General features: G+C 47.3%; 1 protein-coding gene across 2 annotated transcripts in view; it reads left to right on the forward strand.

Annotated features, from left to right (window-relative positions):
• PPP4R3A (protein phosphatase 4 regulatory subunit 3A) overlaps window positions 1-20,836 on the forward strand; it is a 547,019-nt gene that overhangs the window by 376,617 nt on the left and 149,566 nt on the right. For both annotated transcript variants that reach the window (XM_069637435.1, XM_069637437.1), the window contains exon 11: window positions 1,224-1,393. In XM_069637435.1, the coding sequence (XP_069493536.1) occupies window positions 1,224-1,393 (170 nt within the window). The remainder of the gene's footprint in view (window positions 1-1,223; window positions 1,394-20,836) is intronic.

A 20,836-nucleotide genomic window follows, 5' to 3' on the forward strand; every position in this document is an offset into this window, starting at 1 on the left:
GGTCTGTTACAACACACTGCTGCCGGTGGGGTTTCAATACCCTTGGGAAGGATGATTGTTATACATTTGGTGGTTCATGGGTTGAGGGTCTGAGCCAGAGGACCTGAAAACAAACTGCTTTCAGTAGGATCCTGCGGTCATCCTTGATACAGGATCTGGCTTCCGAGGTTGCACTTGGCTTGAGAAAGATGCCAGCGAAGAACTATTGGAGAATAGTTGCTACTCCTTTTTCTTTTCTTAGAAAACACTTGGCGTACTCAAACTCTTCTTGAAACTGTTTTTCTTAACTTCATACATTGTCTTTTTACAAAGTTTACTTACAGTAAGTGTAGAACTTTTTCTCTGCCTTTTTTTACATCAAGCTTTTATACAAAATGTAATCTTTAACATTCTTTCATTGGATATTAATGATGTGTGCATTGTTCCTGTTAAGAACACTGCCCCTCAGATTTAGGCCTGGGCCGCTCTGTCATGACTACAACTTGGAGAGCCTGGTGAGGTCAATGGAATCATTAGAAGTACCCAAGTCAGGAAGATGCACCTTAAGACTGATCACAGGGTTTAAGGAAAATCTCCCTAGCAACAGGTACAGTCAGTTAGGGATAAGGCTACAGCTTTGGCTTTGGAGGGACACTCTGGCACCTCTATCAGCCTTTATTAAACCCAGCTGCATAGACAATAGTGCTATATTATATACTGGTTTTGACCATGTTGTCGTAAAATCTTTTTAGATGCATTTTTCCACTGTCCCAAATTGTGATCCTATCCTCTGCCCTTAGAAGTAGTTTAGTCAGTTAACCGCCTGGGGCACATTTGTCTGATAAGTTTTGCAAGGAGGCTGTCGGTGTGGGCCTTTTCCTGCCCATATCCTGCTCATATGCTGTAGCACTGTCGCAAATTTTGTTTTGTGGACATTTTTGTTTTACTAAGGCCCCTGGTCTCAAATCCCCCGCACCACCCCACACCACCTCCCATAGTAAAAGTATGGAGCAAACGGGGCGCTATAGACTGTGACTAAAATAGGCAGTACTGTGAGTAACATGTTCTTATCCTTCTATTTCACACATTTTGTATCCACATTTCTCTGGAGATCCATCCTGTCTTCTTGCAATCCAATTTTATAAATGGCATTGTTAAATGATTTATTGGCAAAACTGATGTTTGTCTGCCACTGCTGACAAATCTGTTTTCTTCTAAAATTGATAGTGTTTGTGTTGTTCCAGGTGCCCTTCGCTTCATGAGGAAGATTGTTGGGTTAAAAGATGAATTCTACAACCGCTATATAATGAAAAGTTTTTTGTTCGAACCTGTGGTCAAAGCATTTCTAAATAATGGTTCACGCTACAATTTGATGAACTCTGCCATAATTGAGTTATTTGAATATGTGAGAGTGGTAAGTGCCAACATATTTATTTTCTACCTTTTTATGGTCCGTGGCCGGCTGGGTCCAATTTTTTTCTGATAGCTTGCAAAGTCTTGTTAATGTGTAATCTAAAGTCCTTTTGATGAGCAATTCCTTATACTACTAGTGGTCTCAGCTTCTAATTCTTAAAATGTAAATATCCTTTACAAGGTACAGACTATGCACCACCAGGCTTCTATTTCTCCCCACCTCGTGTGCGGCACTGATGGCAGGTTACTCTTCCACAACCTTATTTGCAAGCCCATGTGATAACAGGAATTCTTCTTCACCCTTCATGGCATCTTCAGCAATATACATCAACTCTTGAAGGGCTACGACCATTGGCAGGATCTGTGAATGAAAGTTTATACAAAGCATTTTGTTATGGGCTTGCAAATCTGTTTTAGATTCACATGCTATGCATTGTTCGCGATGTAGTGGTTGATCCGTAGTATTTGAAGAGAGTTTACCTCAAAGTAAAATGTAGATCTTGACAGGGTTGTTGGTCATTCCATCTCCCTCACTCCTCTAGAGCTTCAGGGTACAGGATATTTTAATTTAAAAAATTAATTTTAGAACACATGCTAGTGTGTGTGTGTCGAAATATGTCTTATTTCTGAGGCTTGTGGATCTGCTTAGAATCACATGCTTTGCATAGGCCGACATATAGTGGTTTGTGCTTAGTATTGCTTGACTTGTTTTCTAATTTCGGAAAGGACTTTGACTGGGCGTGCCTGCGATACCATCCCTGTCGCACGTCTAGGTTATCAGATTTTTTTTCCCCGCCGTCCGATTTGATGGCATTATACAGAGTTCCTGGCTGTTATGCTAGCGCGATATATTTGATGTTGCTGCTACTAGATGCTCTTCCTCAATTAAGCATGCAGTGTCCGACGAGACTATAGCTGAAGATTGAGAACGCTTCTCAGTGGCTTCTTTCGGTGACCCTTCACAATTGGGAGAGGGTTTAGGGTCTCCACTTAACTTTAATATATATATATATATCGGCTGCCTTTCATTATAATTATGGAGAAACCTCCCTTTAAATGTTGTACGTCGTGCAATCAGAGATTTTCAAGGAAAGACGCACAACGTGTGTAATCATAGTCTACCTGGAGACTATACAAACTGTTTGACACGTGCAAACTCTTTTGGCCCAAAGAGTCAAAAAGATAGGCGCATGAAACAGTGGGCGGCCTACGCCATGCAGGCTGAGGCCTCTTCAAGTCAGCATCAGCACCTTTGGTGACGCTGAATACACAATGTAGGAGTCTGGAAACTCCTGCGTGCTCGTCCCCTGCTCCGAAGGGCAGGCATTACGCACTGCTGTGGAGACAATTCCTGGCAGTGGCGCAAACATGAACATACACAGGATATTAAACACACTCTTACATCAAGCCACAGCTTTGCGACAACACTGTGTGGTGGGTCCGCGGTACCTTAGAACGCTACTGCTGTAAGTGGCTCAGCATGTTGAAAGTTCTCTGCGTCTACAACTTTAGTTTCGACGCACAACTCTATAAAAGTATGCACCTGACGAGTGCAGTTGCTGCCACAAGTAAATCTTCGGCTATCATCTACTCAGACGGCCGCGCCGAAACAAAAACAGTCTGCGACTAGTATACACATGATTACATTAGCATTGAAACAAACGTCAAAACTACAGTTTCTATTTCTAAGACTTCTGAATACGCCAAAAGTACATTCACATTGTTACAAGCTTTACATAACTAATCTCGTACTGTCAATCCGGAGCAAATGGTATTCCTATTACAGGAAACTCCATATACAGGCACTTGGACCAGAAATATGTCAGTGGGGTAAGGGGAACCAACTACTAAAACTTCTAGAGTGGAGAAAGTATCAGACCTGTATTCTCACAGTGCCTACAGTGGACAATGTGTCAGATCCATACTGTCATACGGTTATAGATTTAAATGATGATCAAAACCAGGATGTCTTTATTGATCCTGATACCAATTACGAGGATCCTGGCGATTCTCATTCAGTCCCCTGATGAGCCTATAGTGAATTCACCTGTTGATGACCAGCTCCTCTTTAATGATAGACTTCTGAAGATCTTAAAATAGAAACCCACGAGTCTGAAGGAGATAACTTATTTGTGGAGCTTATTTTAAATTTAAGTTTGTAGGTCAGTATATGCCTCTCCTGCAGTCGGTCAATAAACGTATTCTGCCTTCTCTAGCCACTCCTCCTCCTACACCGGTCAACCCACGAATAGAAAAGCGCTTTAAACAAGCACTTACCGGACCGTTTAGCCAGACTATGGGTTATCAATGTAACCCATAAAAAGATCAAGCATCCCATTAGTGACGGCGGAGGGCCCCCCTGGCCCCCCTCCCTTACCTTCCCCCCCCTCCCTCCCCAACCTGGATAAGAAACTCTGCCTTGGGGTAAAAAAGTTGCAATGTCAGCAGCTTATTGGACCAGAATTTCTAACACTGTTAATGGCTAGTTACAACTGTATCCAGTGGGACATAGTTGAGGAGCAGTTAGATGCTGTACCAGAGCCTCTACGCTTTCAAATTCTTTAGGCTCAGAAGGTAAGCAGGGCGTTAACTCTGTTAGGGAGAATTCTAATTTCTGTGTCAATTCTCTTCAACATTGGAGACCCACCAGCTCTTTTGCTGGACTTTGCGACTTTTAATATTTACCCTGGAGTGAGCGAGACCTTTTTCTCACTCATGTGTTTTGACCTAATTTGGTTTATGCGTTTCCACTGTTTGTGGAGTCTGACAAACTCCATAGGCATCTACTTTGTGTATAGTGACACACAGCAACTTTAGTGCAGTGTCAGAGAAATCGTGATTTCTCATTAGGTTTAAATACCTTTTCTTGTGTGAACTACTGTTCACAATAATATTAAAGTGAAATTGACTTTACTTACCTTTTTCTCGTTGTGGGTCCAGCACACACCATCTTATGTGGACTGCTGGGGGGGGGGGGGGTTACCTAGTAGCCCCTTATCCTACATTCTCATGTAACATTTTTTGTTACCATCACTACTTTAAATAGCTGGTGTCGGTGGTTTAAGTTTCTTACCATTGTGCTTTTCTACTGTAGGCTGAATCCTCAAAATGGCCCTAGTTGTCTTGTTTTGCAATTTTCTGTTTGTGAGGTCTGTCTTGGGTTTTACTCTGTGCGTCGAGGCAGACTTGAGCCATTTGTTTTTCCTTTGACGGACTTCAGTCCTTAAACCCGCCTCTGGCTGCAGTGTGTCTGGAAAGGCAGGATGTGAAGGAAGTTCCCGAAACTCCCCTGTCCTTTGCCTTTAGGAGTGCATGAATGCACCAGTCCTGATTGGCTGGCTGGCTTTCCTGATCCTGCTGTGTGATTGACAGCCTAGGATGTGCATTAATGGGAGAAATCCTGCTTAAAAGGCTGGGGTTTTGGAACTAGAGGCTGAGTCGACCACTGGAAGGAACACTCGACGACGAAACCGTGAGCGAAGTACCCTAAGGACGACGCTCAGAGGGTTCTGCACTGTGTGGGTGTCAGGTGTGCTTTAAAATTCTATCTGACCAGAACCAAGAGCTTCCACAAATCAGATGCTCTTTGTCACATTCGATGGGTCAAAGCCCGGCGATCGAGCTTCCAAGGCGTCCATAGAAAGTTGGATGGTTACGCCCATCAAGGAGGCCTATAGCGGGGCCGCACAGCCTCTCCTAGCAAATATGCATGCCCACACCATCAGAGCTAAGGCCACGGTGGTTGCTTTTCAGAGGCACGTTCCATGGCAGGTGATCAGCAAGGTGACTAAATGGGCTACGCCCTCTGGCTTCTGCAAGCACTACTGCTTGGATGCCAGCTCCAGGTCAGAAGCAGCAATTGATCACAAAGTGTTAAGGAACTTGTTTTCCTAGGAGGGACAGGTCTCCACCCTGGGGCTACGTTAAGTTGTAATCGCCCATACAGTATGGAAGAAACGGGACTGGACGTAGGAGTAAGTAGAAGTTACTCACCGTAGTGACCAACGTACTCCTAGTCCATAGTTCCCTTTCCTCCATACTTCCCACTTTCCTTCCCCCTAATAGAACTTGTAATTGGGCAGTGGTAATATTGTCGATGCATTAAAGGGGACTGAGTGGCGCTGGTGGGTGGAATCGGGAGCACATGCTCCCAGGGCTGCGCCCACATGCGGATCTTAATTTAAAGGGGAAGTTGATTTTTCTGGTGGAAAGGGTTCGGTCTCCGGTCCCTAGCGAGGGATATCCATACAGTATGGAGGAAAGGGGACTATGGATTAGGAGTAAGTTAACTCCGCCACCGCAAACAAATTGAAATTCCTACAACAGATCCGCTCATATAAAAAACAAATACAAAAAGCGAAGAGGAAACATTACGACAACCGAATCTTCAGAGCACCAAACCCTCAAAAAGAGCTATTCAAAAGCATAAACGAAATAAAAAAAACCCACCGGGCTGCAACAACACGCCAATTCCATCGATGAAACTTTGGACCTCGGAGACCACTTCAAAAACAAAATAACCTCCATCCAACACACCATACAAAACAGACCAAACGATCAAAGCTCAAACCCCACCGACACCGACGAGGAACACACAAACAAGCTACGAAACTTCCCAGAAATATCAGTTGAGGCTTTCGTCAAACTGGTAAACCAAAGCAACAAATCAGGCTCTCCTGAAGACCCTTGCCCCCCGGACATATACAAAACAATTCTCAAACAAGGAACCCCCATGGAATACCACAGGAACCTCCTCAACCTCTCAATCTCAACAGGTAAAGTACCACAGGCCTTCAAATCAGCTTACATCAAGCCACTACTCAAAGACACAACAGGAAACGCAGAGGCCTTATCCAACTACAGACCCATCTCCAACATACCCTACAAAGCCAAACTGCTAGAAACGTACGTCTACCAAATAACCCAAGAATTCATAGAAGAGCATTTCAGACCTATGAGAGGAACAGAATCAGCTCTCCTCTCAATATGGGACGACCTAAAAACAAACGCAGACTCGGACAACAGTACCGCCCTGATTCTCCTTGATCCGTCTGCAGCTTTCGAAACAGTCAACCACGCCATTCTCATAAAGAGATTAGAAGGACTAGGGATAACAGACACTGCCCTATGGGTCAAATCCTTCCTAACAAACAGAACAGAAACAGTATGGATGAAACCTTTTAAATCCAAACCCAGAGACTCCACGTGTGGAGTACCACAAGGATCATCCTTCTCCCCGCTTCTATGCAACATCTACAGGTACCTATTAATCAAACTCATCAAAAAACACGGCCTTGCATGCTACAACTACGCCGACAATACTCAAATAATCTTCAACATACAAGACACCCGAAGAAAACACCACACTAGAGAATTGCCTTTGTGACATATTCAACTGGATGAACCTCAACTATCTCAAAATCAACCCAGGCAAAACGGAGATAATGATTGTTTCAAAAAAGGGAGGAGACATCAACTACATCCCCTGGCCAAGAGAGCTCGGCACCACACCAGAACCATCAACTGTAATAAAACCTAGGGGTCCTGATGGATAGCAACCTCACTCTAGAGTCACAAGTTAACTCGGTAATCAAGAAATGTTTCTTCCTCCTGCGAGCAGCAAAAAGGATCCTACCGTTCCTGTCGTTCGCCAACAAAACACTTACCATCATCGCTTTGATCATGTCCAGAGTAGACTATGCCTATAGCCTATACCTGGGCATGCCCGAACGACTTCTAAAAAAAACTGCAACGCATACAAAATGCAGCAGCCAGACTCCTCCTCAAGCTACCCAGAAGAAAACACATGACACCCGCGCTAAAAATACTACACTGGTAACCACTAAAACAGCAAATAAAGTTCAAGTCCATGTGCATCACGCACAGAGCAATACACAAACCAGGCGCAGAATTCCTAAGCGACAATCTACGCCTCCATCAACCGACAAGAACACTAAGATCAAGCACCGACATATGCCTGGAACCAAAACCCTACAACAGAAAAAAACTCTGAGGATCCTCTTTCTCTCACCAGGCACCTAAAACCTGGTATGACCTACCTAAGAATATACGGAACACAACAAACCACCTAGCATTCAGGAAACTCCTCAAATCATGGCTCTTCACAGCGTAACCACAACGGAGACGCACTCGAATGCCCAGACATTAAAACAACGATGAAAATAACTCCAAACTCGGCCACTCTCGAATTGAACAAACACTCAAACCAAAGAACCAACCACTCGACAGAGCATAAGATATCATGGAAAATAGCCACAAAAGGAAGGCTCCAGAGACTGATCATATACTTAGACCCAGATGAAAGTCCTCAAGTGACTCACCCACTTGTAGTACCGGACGGACCATATCCAGACCGGCAGGCGCATTTAGAAGGAATTTTGAGTATTGGCATGGCCTAACTTAGATGGAATTGTGGATATTGGCCTGCGTCGCATCTATATGGGACTTTGAATGTTAGCATGCCCGCACCTATGCGAAACCTGAAGACTAGGTTAGGCCACACTTAGAATTGTGAACACCAGCCTGCGTAGCAGCCAGATAAAGTTGTGAATGTTAGCATGCCCTAACCTAGACAGATTTCTAAACACTAGCCTGCGCCGCATCTAGATGGGATTATGAAGGCCAACAAGTGCCACACACAGACAAAACTGTGAGTTAGCATGCTAAAGGTCAGGTAACCCGCTAACCAATATAAGCTCAAACTCTGCATACTTACCTCACTCAAAACTCTCTCAACCACCTCTCACACAACCAGCCACACGCACTTCACACACTGCAACAACACATAAGCCGGAGCAACAGCACACGCGGACTGACACCAATCCAATACCTGCACCAAAGCTTAGCACCCGGTGTATACAGAGTTGAAGCTGCCAACAGAACACCACTCCTCTCACTATCCTACTCCCTCTTCACCTTACTAACCCATCCCACCTTATCGTTTACAGATCCGTCAGAGCGCCTGGGGACCAATTCCGTTGGTGAAGGTGCGCGGTACAAATACCTTTAACTACAGTGAGCAACTTATAATTTATTCAGTGTACTTCCTTGTTCCAAAAAATAAACATAACTATGCACCCTGTTAGATCTGCGTCCCGTAAACGTGTATGTCAAACCACAAATTCAAAATGACAACCCTACCGTAAGTAATCTCTCCTCAAAAAAAAGGGGCGGGGATTACATGGCAACATTGGGCAGAAAAGATGCACACTTTCATATTTCAATGTTTCCGGCTCATCGAAAGTACCTCTGGTTCAAAGTAGGGTCCACCCACTATCAGTTCAAGGTGTTAACCTTTGACCTCTCATCAGCCCCTCAGGTGTTCACAAACGTTCTAGCAGTACTGGCAGCCCACTTTCCCTGGCGGTCCATCCCAGTGTACCCTTATCTGGATGACTGGTTCATAACAGGAGATACACCACAGATGTGTCACACACAAGACACAATCAACCGCTTTCAATTGCTCTTCTCAGTCCATGAGAAAAAAATTGTATTGTTCCAAAACAAACCATTCTTAGGTGCAGTTATTCAGTCCAAAGAAGCACTTGTGTATTTCTCTAGCCAAAGGGTGCAAAACATGCTGCTTAAAGTACCTTGTTGGTTGGGCAGTTTTTCTGAAATCCAACTAAATGCTTAGTAAAGTCATACAACTGAGACAGTACAAACCTCCACTCTTAGTATAAGGCTGTACCACCGGAATATTTGGTAGTGTATACAGAGCAGCCAGGCCCAGAGAGGGGCTGTAGGAAAGTACAAAGAACTTGTAGTATACCAAGGGTTCAACACAAACACTTAAACCAGAAATATTCTACAAAACAAAGGTTTATTATAAATATTTTTAGGCCAAGTTAACAACAACATAAAAACACAACACAATGCTTTAAAGTACACAGACCAAAGCATAGACCTTTTCAGAAAACTAATAGTATTTCTAGGCAAGTCGGACCTTATCAATCGCATTTAGTACAGGACACACCTATTCATGGAAAGTAAAACCATCAGTTACTTTTTGATTACTTTACGGTAAGTCAAAGGTAGTAGACCCTGTCAGTCATGCAGTGAAACTCATTTAAGGAATCGCTTAGTAAATCAACCCACTTAACAGGATTTATGAACCATGCAACACATTCAAAATTAAGGATAACTAACAGTTCTACCAGGTGACTAAGACCTTATGGTGTAATATACAATTACAGTTGCTTTTTAGATCAGTGGAACACAGATTAAGGTGAGCAATAACTTTCTACAATAATTTAGTTTTGCACCAGGCAGACCAAGGTCGGCTACACCTACAAGACACTTTCTAAGAATCGCACAGAGCTATTCTAGGCACTTCAAACCTAAAGCATACTTAATCTGGACAGGCTAAACAGCAGGTCAGGGGAAGCAAGACCCAGGTGGGATTCCTTTATATGTATCCTAAGAGAAATGGTAAAGTGAAGCCAACAGTGATCCTTTTGGGAAGAGGCACAAGCAATTCACAGGGGAGTAAAATAACCTCATATATACTTTTCAGAATGGCAGAAAACATTCAAGGTTAGTAAGAACCTTTAACTGCTCACTCTGAGACAGTTAACCAACTCTTTCACAAGTAGGTACACTTTTAAACACTTGTTCTCTTTTCTAGGCAATAGGCCCAAACCTTAAAAGTCTTTCCCTATTCTTGGAGCATGAGTGTTATCAGTGGCAGAAGGGGGGGTGGTCACTAGGTCTCTAGTGTCCAACAGGCAGTTCAGGGTAGGCACAGAAGTAGCGAAAGTCAGAGTTCCTGAGGAAGACTGTGCAAACAAGTACGTTTTTTCACTTATAGAGCGGTTAAAAGGGTCTGGGGACTTCTGAGAAGCTACCCTAGGGGATTCCAGCAGTGGGCCTGGGTAAATTGGATGAGAGGACTCCCAATGACAGACGCCCAATCAGGGGATGTAGAACTGCATTCTTGCAGTCAGGTGGGAGGACAAAGGGGTGCAGAGTTTTGGACTCCTCCCTCGCTTCCTGCCTTCATAGACACTTTGGATCCTGGGCTGACTTGACCTAGGTCTCCCGCCGAAGATAAAATGAGTACAAAGGTCTTTCCTGCACTGGAGGGTAGGGGAAGAACCGAGAAGGGACAAGAAGCACTAAAATGGATAAAAAAAAGATTGGTGTCCATTTTGGTAAAATGAGCATCCTTGCATGCCTTTACCGCAGCTATGCCAACAGCCCACAGTAAAGGTGCACTGAATTAGTAAGACTGTTCACTGACAGCAGCCATTAAAGGAAAGCTTGTCCCTGTAACACAATTGTTAGTGCTAGTTAGGAAGGGGATACATTGTATCTCCCCAGCACTCCACATAACAAAATGTAGGACGGATACAATATACTTTCTGGCCTTGGGAACTGTAGTTCTCACAAGGTTAGCCAGAGAAAATTAAAAGCGAGCCCAAAGGGCATCCCAGCAACAATAGGCTGTATTTGCCAAAAGTTGTTGAGAGGATAAAATTAAAAGGAGACTGAAGAGTATTAAAAATGACACCCATAAAAAGCGTAAAGGGATCTGTGAGTGTGGAACATTTCGAGGGGATTGGGTCCTCTGACGTATATTCCATATCTATGACATGTAATCACCACAGCTGTGCTGCTTCGGAAACTTTTTTCTGCGTCCTGCGTCGATGACGTCGATGCGCCGTCGTCAAGGACCTCCTCCAACGTCATCCGATGTGATAAGTAGGACGCACGACGCCCGTAGCCTCAGTTCTGTTTTTTCCGCGAACGTGTTGCTTCGTGAATCTCGGTTACGTCTCGACTCTTTGGAGTTCTGATCTTCTCGGTTCTTCGAACCTCTTCGTTTGTGAGAAAATCCTTCTTGTGAAGATGTCTTCTACTTCGTCTTCGACCCCACGTTCGGGCTTCAAGAAGTGCGGGGAGTGTGGGTCCAAGATGTCGGTGACGGACTCGCACAAAGCCTGCCTCTGGTGCCTCGGGGAGGCCCACGACACGGATGACTGTATCAACTGCCAGTCGCTCACGTCCAAGGCCTTACGGGAACGTAAGAAGTTGTTGTCGGTAGGTCAGGTGTCCAAGCCCCGGAAGTCGAAGTCTGCGGGGCTTTCGATGGATGATTCGAGAGGTGACTCTCCGCGTCGTCGGAAGTCTCGTGGGTCTCCTCCTAGGAGTCGGTCTCGCCACTCCTCGGCCTCTTCGAGGCATTCTCGGAAGCGCCGACAGTGGTCGTCTTCCAGGTCCTCTTCTCAGGACTCTGCCCGGCACGTCGCCTACCCCACCAGCCGTGCGACGCCAGAGGAATGGGCTTCCTTCGGGAAGAAAATGCTGGCGATTCTTGAGTTGCAGGGTACTAAGCCGTCCGTGCCCCAGAGTGGGGTCGGCCGTGAGAGGTCGAGAGACACCACTCGCAAGAGTGGTCGGCACGAGTCTCGGGAGAGGTCCCGTTCGGACAAGGGGACTCGTTCTCGACGTACCCGTTCCAGGTCCCGGTCCTCGACGCGTTCGAGACCGTGTGCACCTGTGATGTCTTCGAGGAAGACATTGATGCCTGAGGTGTCGAGTGCATCGATAGGCTTTCTCGAGGCTCCGGCTCCGAGGAAGCCGTTGACGCTCAGGTCGTCGAAGGACACGCTCGGAGCTCCGGCTTCGAGGACTGTGTCGACGCCGATCCTCTCAGCGTCGATGCCTGTTCTCTCGACGCCGGCGCCGATTCACTTGACGCCTTTCGAGGCCGGGGTGTCGGAGGTACCCTGTGGCATGGGGGGGGAACCCCCTAGGAAGGCTCTTGTTAAGAGCAAGCACTCTCGGGTGCCTTCTTTTCGCCACCTGGAATATATTTCGGAGGTGGATGAGGATTCTGATGGCCTGGTTCCTAGTCAGGTTCCAGATGAAATGGTCTCGGGCCATAGTCAGTTTGACGATTTGAGGCAGTCACTGCATGATGCCAGTGGACTGGACACCTCTCCGGAGGTAGAGTTTTGTAGGCCTGAGCCTGGCTCTCATGCCGATTCCTCGTACCGGCGCCTTATGGCTAGGGTTTCCGAGTACTTGGGATGGTCTGCTCACCCAGGGGAGTTTGTGCATGATGATCTCACGGACATCCTTGATGTTGGTCCCCCAACTGACCCGGTACTGCCGTTTCATATGGCTCTACAGAGAAGGGTGGCGGCGGCTTGGACTGCTCCGGAGAGTCTCCCGGCGGTGGGCAGGTCCTTGTTGCGAAAATACCGTCCAGCCAGTAGCGACCCCTGCTACTTGACCAGGCACCCCACTCCAGAGAGTTTGGTGGTGCAGGCGGCCACGGCCCCGGCAATGCAGGCGTCGTACCCTACCAACCATCCTGATCGGGACGACAAACGTTTTGATGGCTGGGTGAAGAAAGTGTTTTCTTCTGGTGGTATGGCGCTTCAGGCGGCCAACTCCATTTGTGCCTTGTCTCGTTTCACACACACTCTGTGGAACTGTGTTGCGTTAGCGGCTGAACATATTCCCGAAGGGGACGAACGGGATGGTTTCCTTGCTATGGTCCAGGATGGTAAGGATGCCATGTGCGAGTCCGTTCTGTCGGGTTTGGACATGGCTGAATGCGTCAGCAGGTCCATGGTGGCGAGCACCGTGATACGCAGGTTTGCGTGGTTGCGGAAGTCGGGATTTGCTCCTGATGTGCAGTCCCGCCTCCTCAACATGCCCTTTGACGGTGAGCACCTTTTTGGCAGCAAGGCTGACGAGAGCCTTGAGAGGTTGCAGACCTCCAAAGCTGCAGCAAAGTTGTTGGGCGCTGCAGTTCGCCAACCTCTGCCTTTTCGTCCTAGGGGACAGCAATGGAGGGGTGGTTCCTTTCGCTATTACTCGTCCTTCAGTAAAGCGAGAGGAGCTGGCAGTCAAAGAGGCCAGCGCAGGGGTACCAGAGGTGGACGACGGGGTACCCGTGGAGCCAAGGCCGCTCGGGCAGTTGCCTCTTTGCCCTCGGGTAACGCCGCAGCGGCTACCACTCAGTCATGAGGCCATGTCCCATGGTTCGCCGGTTGGGGGGGGGAGGCTGGCGCAGCATCTTGTAGAGTGGCGTGCCATTACTTCAGATGTGTGGGTTCTGGAGATCATAACCCACGGCTACTGTCTTCCCTTTCGGCAGAGGCCTCACGACAATCCACCGGGGAACCTCTTTGCAGAGTCCGGATCCGCTCCTTGCGCAGGAAATTCAGGCCCTGCTGGAGAAAGGCACCATAGAACTGGTGCCTGTAGCGGAGAGGAACAAGGGATGGTATTCCCCTTATTTTTTGATTTCAAAGAAAGACGGGGGATTGAGACCCATCATGGACTTGCGCAGTTTGAACAAACTCCTCAGGAAGGACAAGAACAAGATGGTGACTCTTTCTCAAGTCCTCCAGGCCCTTCAGCTTCAGGATTGGTTGGTGTCTCTCGACCTCAAGGATGCTTACTTCCATGTGCCGATCCATCCCAAGCACAAGAAGTACCTGAGGTTCGCGGTTGGCGATTCGCACTTTCCGTTTCGGGTCCTGCCGTTCGGATTGACCTCCGCCCCAAGGGTTTTCACCAAGCTCATGGTGGTGGTGGCAGCGCATCTCAGGCTTGGGGGGATTCAGGTCTACCCCTACCTGGACGATTGGTTGATCAGGGGGAGCTCTCCCGAGCAAGTCCTGGATCATCTGTCCGTCACCTGCCACTCCCTTCACAGGCTGGGCTTCTCCCTCAATTTAAAGAAGTCCCATTTGACGCCAACACAGCAGCTCCAGTACATCGGAGCAGTGCTCGACACTTCCCTGGGGCGTTGTGTTCCTCCCCAGGTGAGGGTTCTTCACATTCAGCAGATGGTGCACAAGTTTCAGCATGCCCAGACGCTCCCAGCGTTCGAGTTCTTGAGGTTGCTCGGCCTCATGGCATCCTGCATTCTTCTGGTGCCAGAGGCTCGCCTGCGGATGAGATCTTTGCAGTGGGCACTCAAGATCAATGGTCGCAGGCCTCTGGCAGGATGTCGGACCCGGTTCAGGTGCCGCCCTCGGTCGCCCAGGACTTTCTGTGGTGGGCCATCGAAGGCAACTTGATGAAGGGGGCTCCATTTTGGCTTCCCTGGCCGGAGGTGACGATCATGACGGACGCATCCCTCACGGGATGGGGAGCTCATGCCAACGAGCTGACAGTCAGCGGTCGTTGGTCTCCATCGGAGTCCAGACTCCATATCAATCTGTTGGAGCTGAGGGCCGTCAGGCTAGCCCTGAAGGCTTTTCTGCCGACACTGCGAGGAAAGAATGTCCTGATCCTGACGGACAACACAGTGGCCATGCACTACCTCAACAAAAGGGGGGGGGCAGGGTCACTTCCTCTGTGCAGGGAGGCGATGCAGCTCGAGTTCTGGGCCATCCAGCAGGAAGGTTCGATTTCGGCAGTTCATCTGGCCGGAGACGAAAACGTGACGGCGGACGCTCTGACCAGGCAGAGCACGATCTCTCACGAGTGGGAGTTGGCTCAGGAGATTCTCCTGGAGATCTTCGCCCTTTGGGGGGGACCCCTCAAGTGGATCTCTTCGCCTCCAGTGTCAACCGGAAGTGCGAGAGGTTCTGCTCGCGGGAATTTCCTCCAAAAGGAGCCTTAGGAGACGCGTTCGTGGTGGAGTGGTCGTTCCCGCTGCTGTCCGCGTTTCCTCCAGTCCCCGTCATCCCACAAGTGCTGCAGAGGTTATGGAAGTTCGGTTCCCGGATGATCCTCATTGCTCCGGCATGGGCTCGGAGGACGTGATACCCGGACCTTCTCGACTTGTCCATCTGCCCTCCACGTCGTCTTCCCTACCGAGACGATCTGCTCTCACGGGAGGGGGGTCAGGTTCTCCATCCAGAGGTCAGATCCCTCAACCTTCATGCTTGGCTTCTGAAAGGTTGAGGTATAAGGATTGGGACCTCCCTGAAGACGTGATGGAGGTGTTGCTCTCGGCCCGACGGCCAGCAACAAAGTCTCTGTACCGTTGGCGTAAGTTCTGCGACTGGTGCAGAGTTCATAATGTGGATCCTTTTACATGTGACATCCCCATGGTTCAGTCCTTTTTACTTTCTTTGGCCCACAGGGGCTTGCAAGTGGGTACCATTAAAGGTTACCTGGCGGCGCTGTCCATCTTTAAGCGCTCGTCTGAAGAGTGTTCCTACTTTAAAATCCCTTTGATTTCACAGTTTCTGAAAGGGCTCACTAATGTCTTCCCTCCGTCACCTTTCCTGGTGCCCGGTTGGGATTTAAACCTTGTTCTTAAGTTTCTTATGGGTGCTCCATTTGAGCCTTTGCATTCTTCCCCTTTGAGGCTGTTAACTCTGAAAACTGTGTTTTTGGTTGCGGTTACTTCCGCTCGCAGAGTGAGTGAGTTACAGGCACTTTCAGTTAAGCCACCCTTCACTGTATTTCACAAGGACAGGGTTGTCCTTAGAGTTCGTCGTCCTTTTCTTCCGAAGGTGGTTTCGGAATTTCAATTGGGCCAGAAGGTTGTTCTTCCGGCATTATATCCTCCTCCGCATCCTGGTAAGGAAGAGGAGAGGCTCCATAGGCTTGATCCTAGGAGAGCTTTAAGCTTTTATGTTTCACGCATGTCCCGGGTCAGAGTGGACGATCAACTCTTTATTGGTTACGCTGGAAAGCGTTTGGGACAGGCTGTGACGAAACAGACTTTGTCTCGCTGGATTATTTTGTCCATCTCGGAGTGTTACCGCTTGGCGGGTAAGGAACCGCCGGCTGGCTTGCAGGCCCATTCTACCAGGGGTATGGCTGCATCTACTGCCCTGCAGAGGGGTGTTGCTATTCGCAACATCTGTGATGCAGCCACCTGGGCTTCAGTACATCCATTTGTACGTCACTATTCCCTCGATTCCATCCGAGGACAGGATCTGGCCTTTGGCAAGGCGGTCCTTTGCTCTGCTATTTGATTGGCAATTCTAAATTTTGATTCTAAATTCTTTCCCTCCTCCTTGCTCTGGTACTGCTTTGGGAGTCTGTCATAGATATGGAATACGTCGGAGGACCCAATCCCCTCGAAGAAAAAGTTACTTTCTTACCTGGTAACGTTCTTTCGATGGGATGGTCCGACGACGTATTCCATATCGCTCCCTCTCTGCCTTCCCCGCTGCAGAATTTCTTTTGCGATTGCAGCTTACGTTCCGCAAGGCTTTGTGTCTGACTGGCAGTTGACTAATGTCACACTTTTTGGGGGGAAAAAACTACAACTGAGGCTACGGGCGTCGTGCGTCCTACTTATCACATCGGATGACGTTGGACGTCGGAGGAGGTCATCGACGACGGCGCATCGACGCAGATGCCGAAAAAGTTTCCGAAGCAGCACAGCTGTGGTGATTACATGTCATAGATATGGAATACGTCGTCGGACCATCCCATCGAAAGAACGTTACCAGGTAAGAAAGTAACTTGTTCTTCTCCCACTCAGAGGTATAGGGCAAAATAATTCACCAGTCCAGCAAAAAGTTTAGAGTTCTCACAAGTGAGGTAAATTTAGCACTAAAGTTAATATCCTACCCAACACTTAAACAGTCGGTCGTCGGATAACTATTCGAAAGGTCATGCGCCTTCACTGGATAATGGCTTCCTGCATCTTTTTAGTGCCACATGCAAGGTTGCGCACACATCCAGTTCAAGCGTGGCTTGCAGAGCTATGGTTTCAAGCAGAAGATCACTGGGGCAATTTAGTGATTGTTTTGCAAAGTGCAGTACAGGCACTGCAGTGGTGGACAAAAGAGAACATATTAAAGGGCAATCCCTTTCTGGCCTCTGCAGCGGAGGCCACTCTAACGGATGCATCACTTTCAGGATGGGGCGCTCATCTCCATCACACAGCGCACCGCTGGTGGTCACGGTCCCTGTTGAACAAACATGACATACTAGAGTTACTGGCAATATTCAAAGCTTTGCAAGCTTTCCAATGCCAGTTATCAAAAATAACAATCCCAGTCCTCTCAGACAACACAACTGCCATGTTTTACATCAACCAACTGGGCGGGACGCACTCACAGATTCTGTCCAAACTAGCACAGAAGATATGTGCGTGGTGTCTATAGAAGAACATTTTCCTCCTGCCCAACACGTTCCATGGGAACGCAAATATCTTGCAGATGTGCTAGCCGACACGCAGAACTTCCCTCAGGAGTGGGAATTGCACACAGACATTATATACAACATCTTCAAACTATGGGGTCTGTTAGGGAGAATTCTCAGAAATGTGCTAATTCCTCTCTACCTTAGAGACCCCCAACTCTTTTGCTGGACTCTGGGACTTTTATTTTTTACCTGGAGAGAGCGAGACCCTTTTTCCCCCCCACTCTCTCGTGTATTTTTAATGTGATCTGAACTCTGTAGTTCTTTTGGTTGTGGAGTCTGACAAACTCCATATGCATACCGTTTTACATTGTGTCACACAGCACTTTCAGTGCAGTGACACAGGGAAGTCTTTTTAGATTTTTCAAGGTTTTAATATCTTTTCTTGGATAAACTGTTTCCAAAAGCAGTGAAGTAAAATTTACTTTACTTACGTTGTAAACTTTCTAGACCCAGCACACACTATCTTACAATAGGGTGCTGGAGGGGTTACTTAGTATACCCGTTTTCTAGCTGCTCATGTACCATGTTTGTTACCCTTTCCTCTATGAATGGTTGGTGGCAGTGGTTTACTTTTAACTACTGTGGCGTACATTTACTCTTCGGGCTGCGTTCGCAGCTGCAGTAAAGCACCCAAGGGTGCCATTTTTGTCAAAATGGCCCTGGTCTTCTTTTTTCGCCATTTCTCGTCGTCCTTGATTTACTCTGCGCGCCACACATGGTTTGGTTCCTTTGTTTTGCCTTTGGTGGGATTCACAAGTGAAGCCCGCCTCAGGTTCCAGGGTGTGTGGGGGGCAGGAAGCTAGGTAGGTGCCCGAAACTCCCTGTGCTTTTGTCTCCTAGGAGACAAGAATACACTCTCAGGTGATTGGCCGGCTGGCTGTCCGGCAAGGACAGCTACCCTGCTGAGTGACTGACAGCTCTGGTGCAATGAATGCGAGAAACCTGCATAAAAGGCAAGGATTTTTGGCTTGGAAGGCAGAGTTGACCACTCGACATAGGAATCCGAAGAAGAACTTGAAGACACCTGCTGCAACTCCTGGACCTTTGGTTTGCCCAGTGAAGCCCTGCCGCTCTGCTGAAACTCCAATTTCGTTTCGACTAGAGAAGCTCTGCAAAGACGACTTCTCCCCTTGAGTTGGTGGGACCAATCAGCTCCAAAGTAAGCCACCTGGACATCCTCTCGGAGCTGGATGACATTCCACTGCAGTTGCTGCGGAACCGAATAGGCAGGGAGAGTAACACCAGATCGTGTGCGTTGCTTTTAAGTTGGCCAAGAGCTCCCGGAAGAGCCTCCGGACTCCCAGGAAGCAGGACTGACCGAGCCTGAGCCACCTCAACAGAGTGCTGCTGGACCCCTGATGCAATAATAGCCCATCTTGACAGCCAAGAGTCTGCGGTGTTACTATTTGCATAGACGTAAGGAGCTGAAACCACAAAGTGCCATTGAATAAATAAAAGTTGGTCCTTTTCTGTCGCTGACCATCCCTTTGCAGTGCAGGAGGAGTCCAGACGTCCTCCCTCTTATCCCTAAGACTGAGGCCCAGGAACACAGGATCTGCACAGGAACAGAAGCCAGCCAAAGCCCTTTTCTTCTAACCAAATGTATTGTACAGTCTAGGAGAACTTACCTCTTGTTGTATTCTGGCTTGTTCTCTGCTGAGACTTGTCTTGGTTGCCTTGTAGAGTTGCTAACAGCTTCTTAACTTCACAAGCCTAATCAGCTTGTGGCCCTGCTTTGATTTCTTCTTTTCTACAAAGACTTTTTAAACACAGTGCAAGACTTTTACTTACCTGCAAGAAGTGCTTCAGCTCACCTAGACGTTTGCCCAATTGATTTTGGCCTAGCCTGGCTCCCTGAATGACTCTTCTTCCCTCTGATATTGGGTTTTGCCTTCCTTCCAGGAAGGGGTTAACTAACTGCATTGGGGGTTACCAAAAGTACTTGCCTACTTCAGAATATTTGTGTGATCTCTTGTTCTGTTCTAATACCCCCCCTTTTTTAACATACTCTGAAGTCTGATTCTATATGCAAACAGTGATATATTAATGTCCACTGTGTCAGTTACTAAAGTCACCTGAGGGTGTAGGAGGTGTGTGTGCAGTCCCAAAAGGGTACTTACTGATTTAGAAATATTAAGAGTGTGTATTTTTTGTGTATTTATGTTACTATTTTATTGCCCATCTGAAGAAGGCTTACTCAAACTGACTGTTAAATTAATAATTGTTTAATCAAGAAACCTTGTGTGTAAGAGTTTATTTTAATATTTGTCACTGTGAATCTGTGTATCTCCCCTACAGCTCACATTGACCCCTCTTGAGATGAGCCTGGCTGCTCAACACGCTACCAACCTGTGTAGTACAGACTTGTAACAAAGGTTTGGTTCCTATTGCCAGGAGGTCAGGGGTGTTGTAGTGCACCCAAAGGGTACTCCATACAATCTTGCCTGATAGGGTCATCGAGACCTAGATCTCTTGGCAACAAAAGAGAACACAACATGCCAAACTTATATATCCAGGTTTCCCAAGAGTCCAAGGGGAACGCACTGTGCATGAGTTTATTAGGGAAGTTTGCATGCGCCTTTTCCCCAGCACAATTGCTGCAGTTATCCACAAGATACATCAGGAACATCTCACAATGATCTTAATAGCACCAATGCTGAATAGCACCAATGTGATCGTGACAAACTTGGTTCCTACATCTACTGAAAATGTCGGTTTCTCCACCAGTCCAACTCCATGCCCTTTCCTACATGCTAATGCCAGCATCAAGGAACAACTTTCCGTCCACATCCTCAAATACTCATCTTAACAGCTTGGGTCCTGAGGTTATAGAGTTTGGACAGCTCATATCTGAACGATGCATGGACATCTTGAGGGAAGCACGTAAACCAAACACAAGAAACAGTGACTTTAGTAAATGGAAGCGATTTGTTATATGGTGTAGAAGGGCTAATGTCAATCCCATTGACTGCTCACCATATAATATTGTGCACTACCTTCTACACTTGTTAGACTCCGGCCTAGTGTTCAATACACTTGAAGTCCATCTAGTAGTGCTTTCAGCTTACACTACCTTACCAAGCAAAGTGTCTTGGTGGAAAGCTACAGTGGTAAAAGCCTTCATGGAAGGGGTTGAAGACATTTATCACCAAACTTCAACCCCCTGCCCCAGGGTGGGAGCTAAATGTCATCCTAACTAAGCTCATGGGCCCTCCAGATTTTGCACTCTGATTTCAAGTCGGGTGATTTCTTTTTTTAAAAATGGGTTGGCTTTATGCTCTGAGTAAATACCTTTTGCCTGGATATTGCCTCATTGGTTTCCACCCTTCTCCGATCTAAT

The sequence above is a fragment of the Ambystoma mexicanum genome, chromosome 14 (genome assembly GCF_040938575.1).
Source record: "Ambystoma mexicanum isolate Mex_15411 chromosome 14, UKY_AmexF1_1, whole genome shotgun sequence".
Taxonomy (NCBI): Eukaryota; Metazoa; Chordata; class Amphibia; order Caudata; family Ambystomatidae; genus Ambystoma; species Ambystoma mexicanum.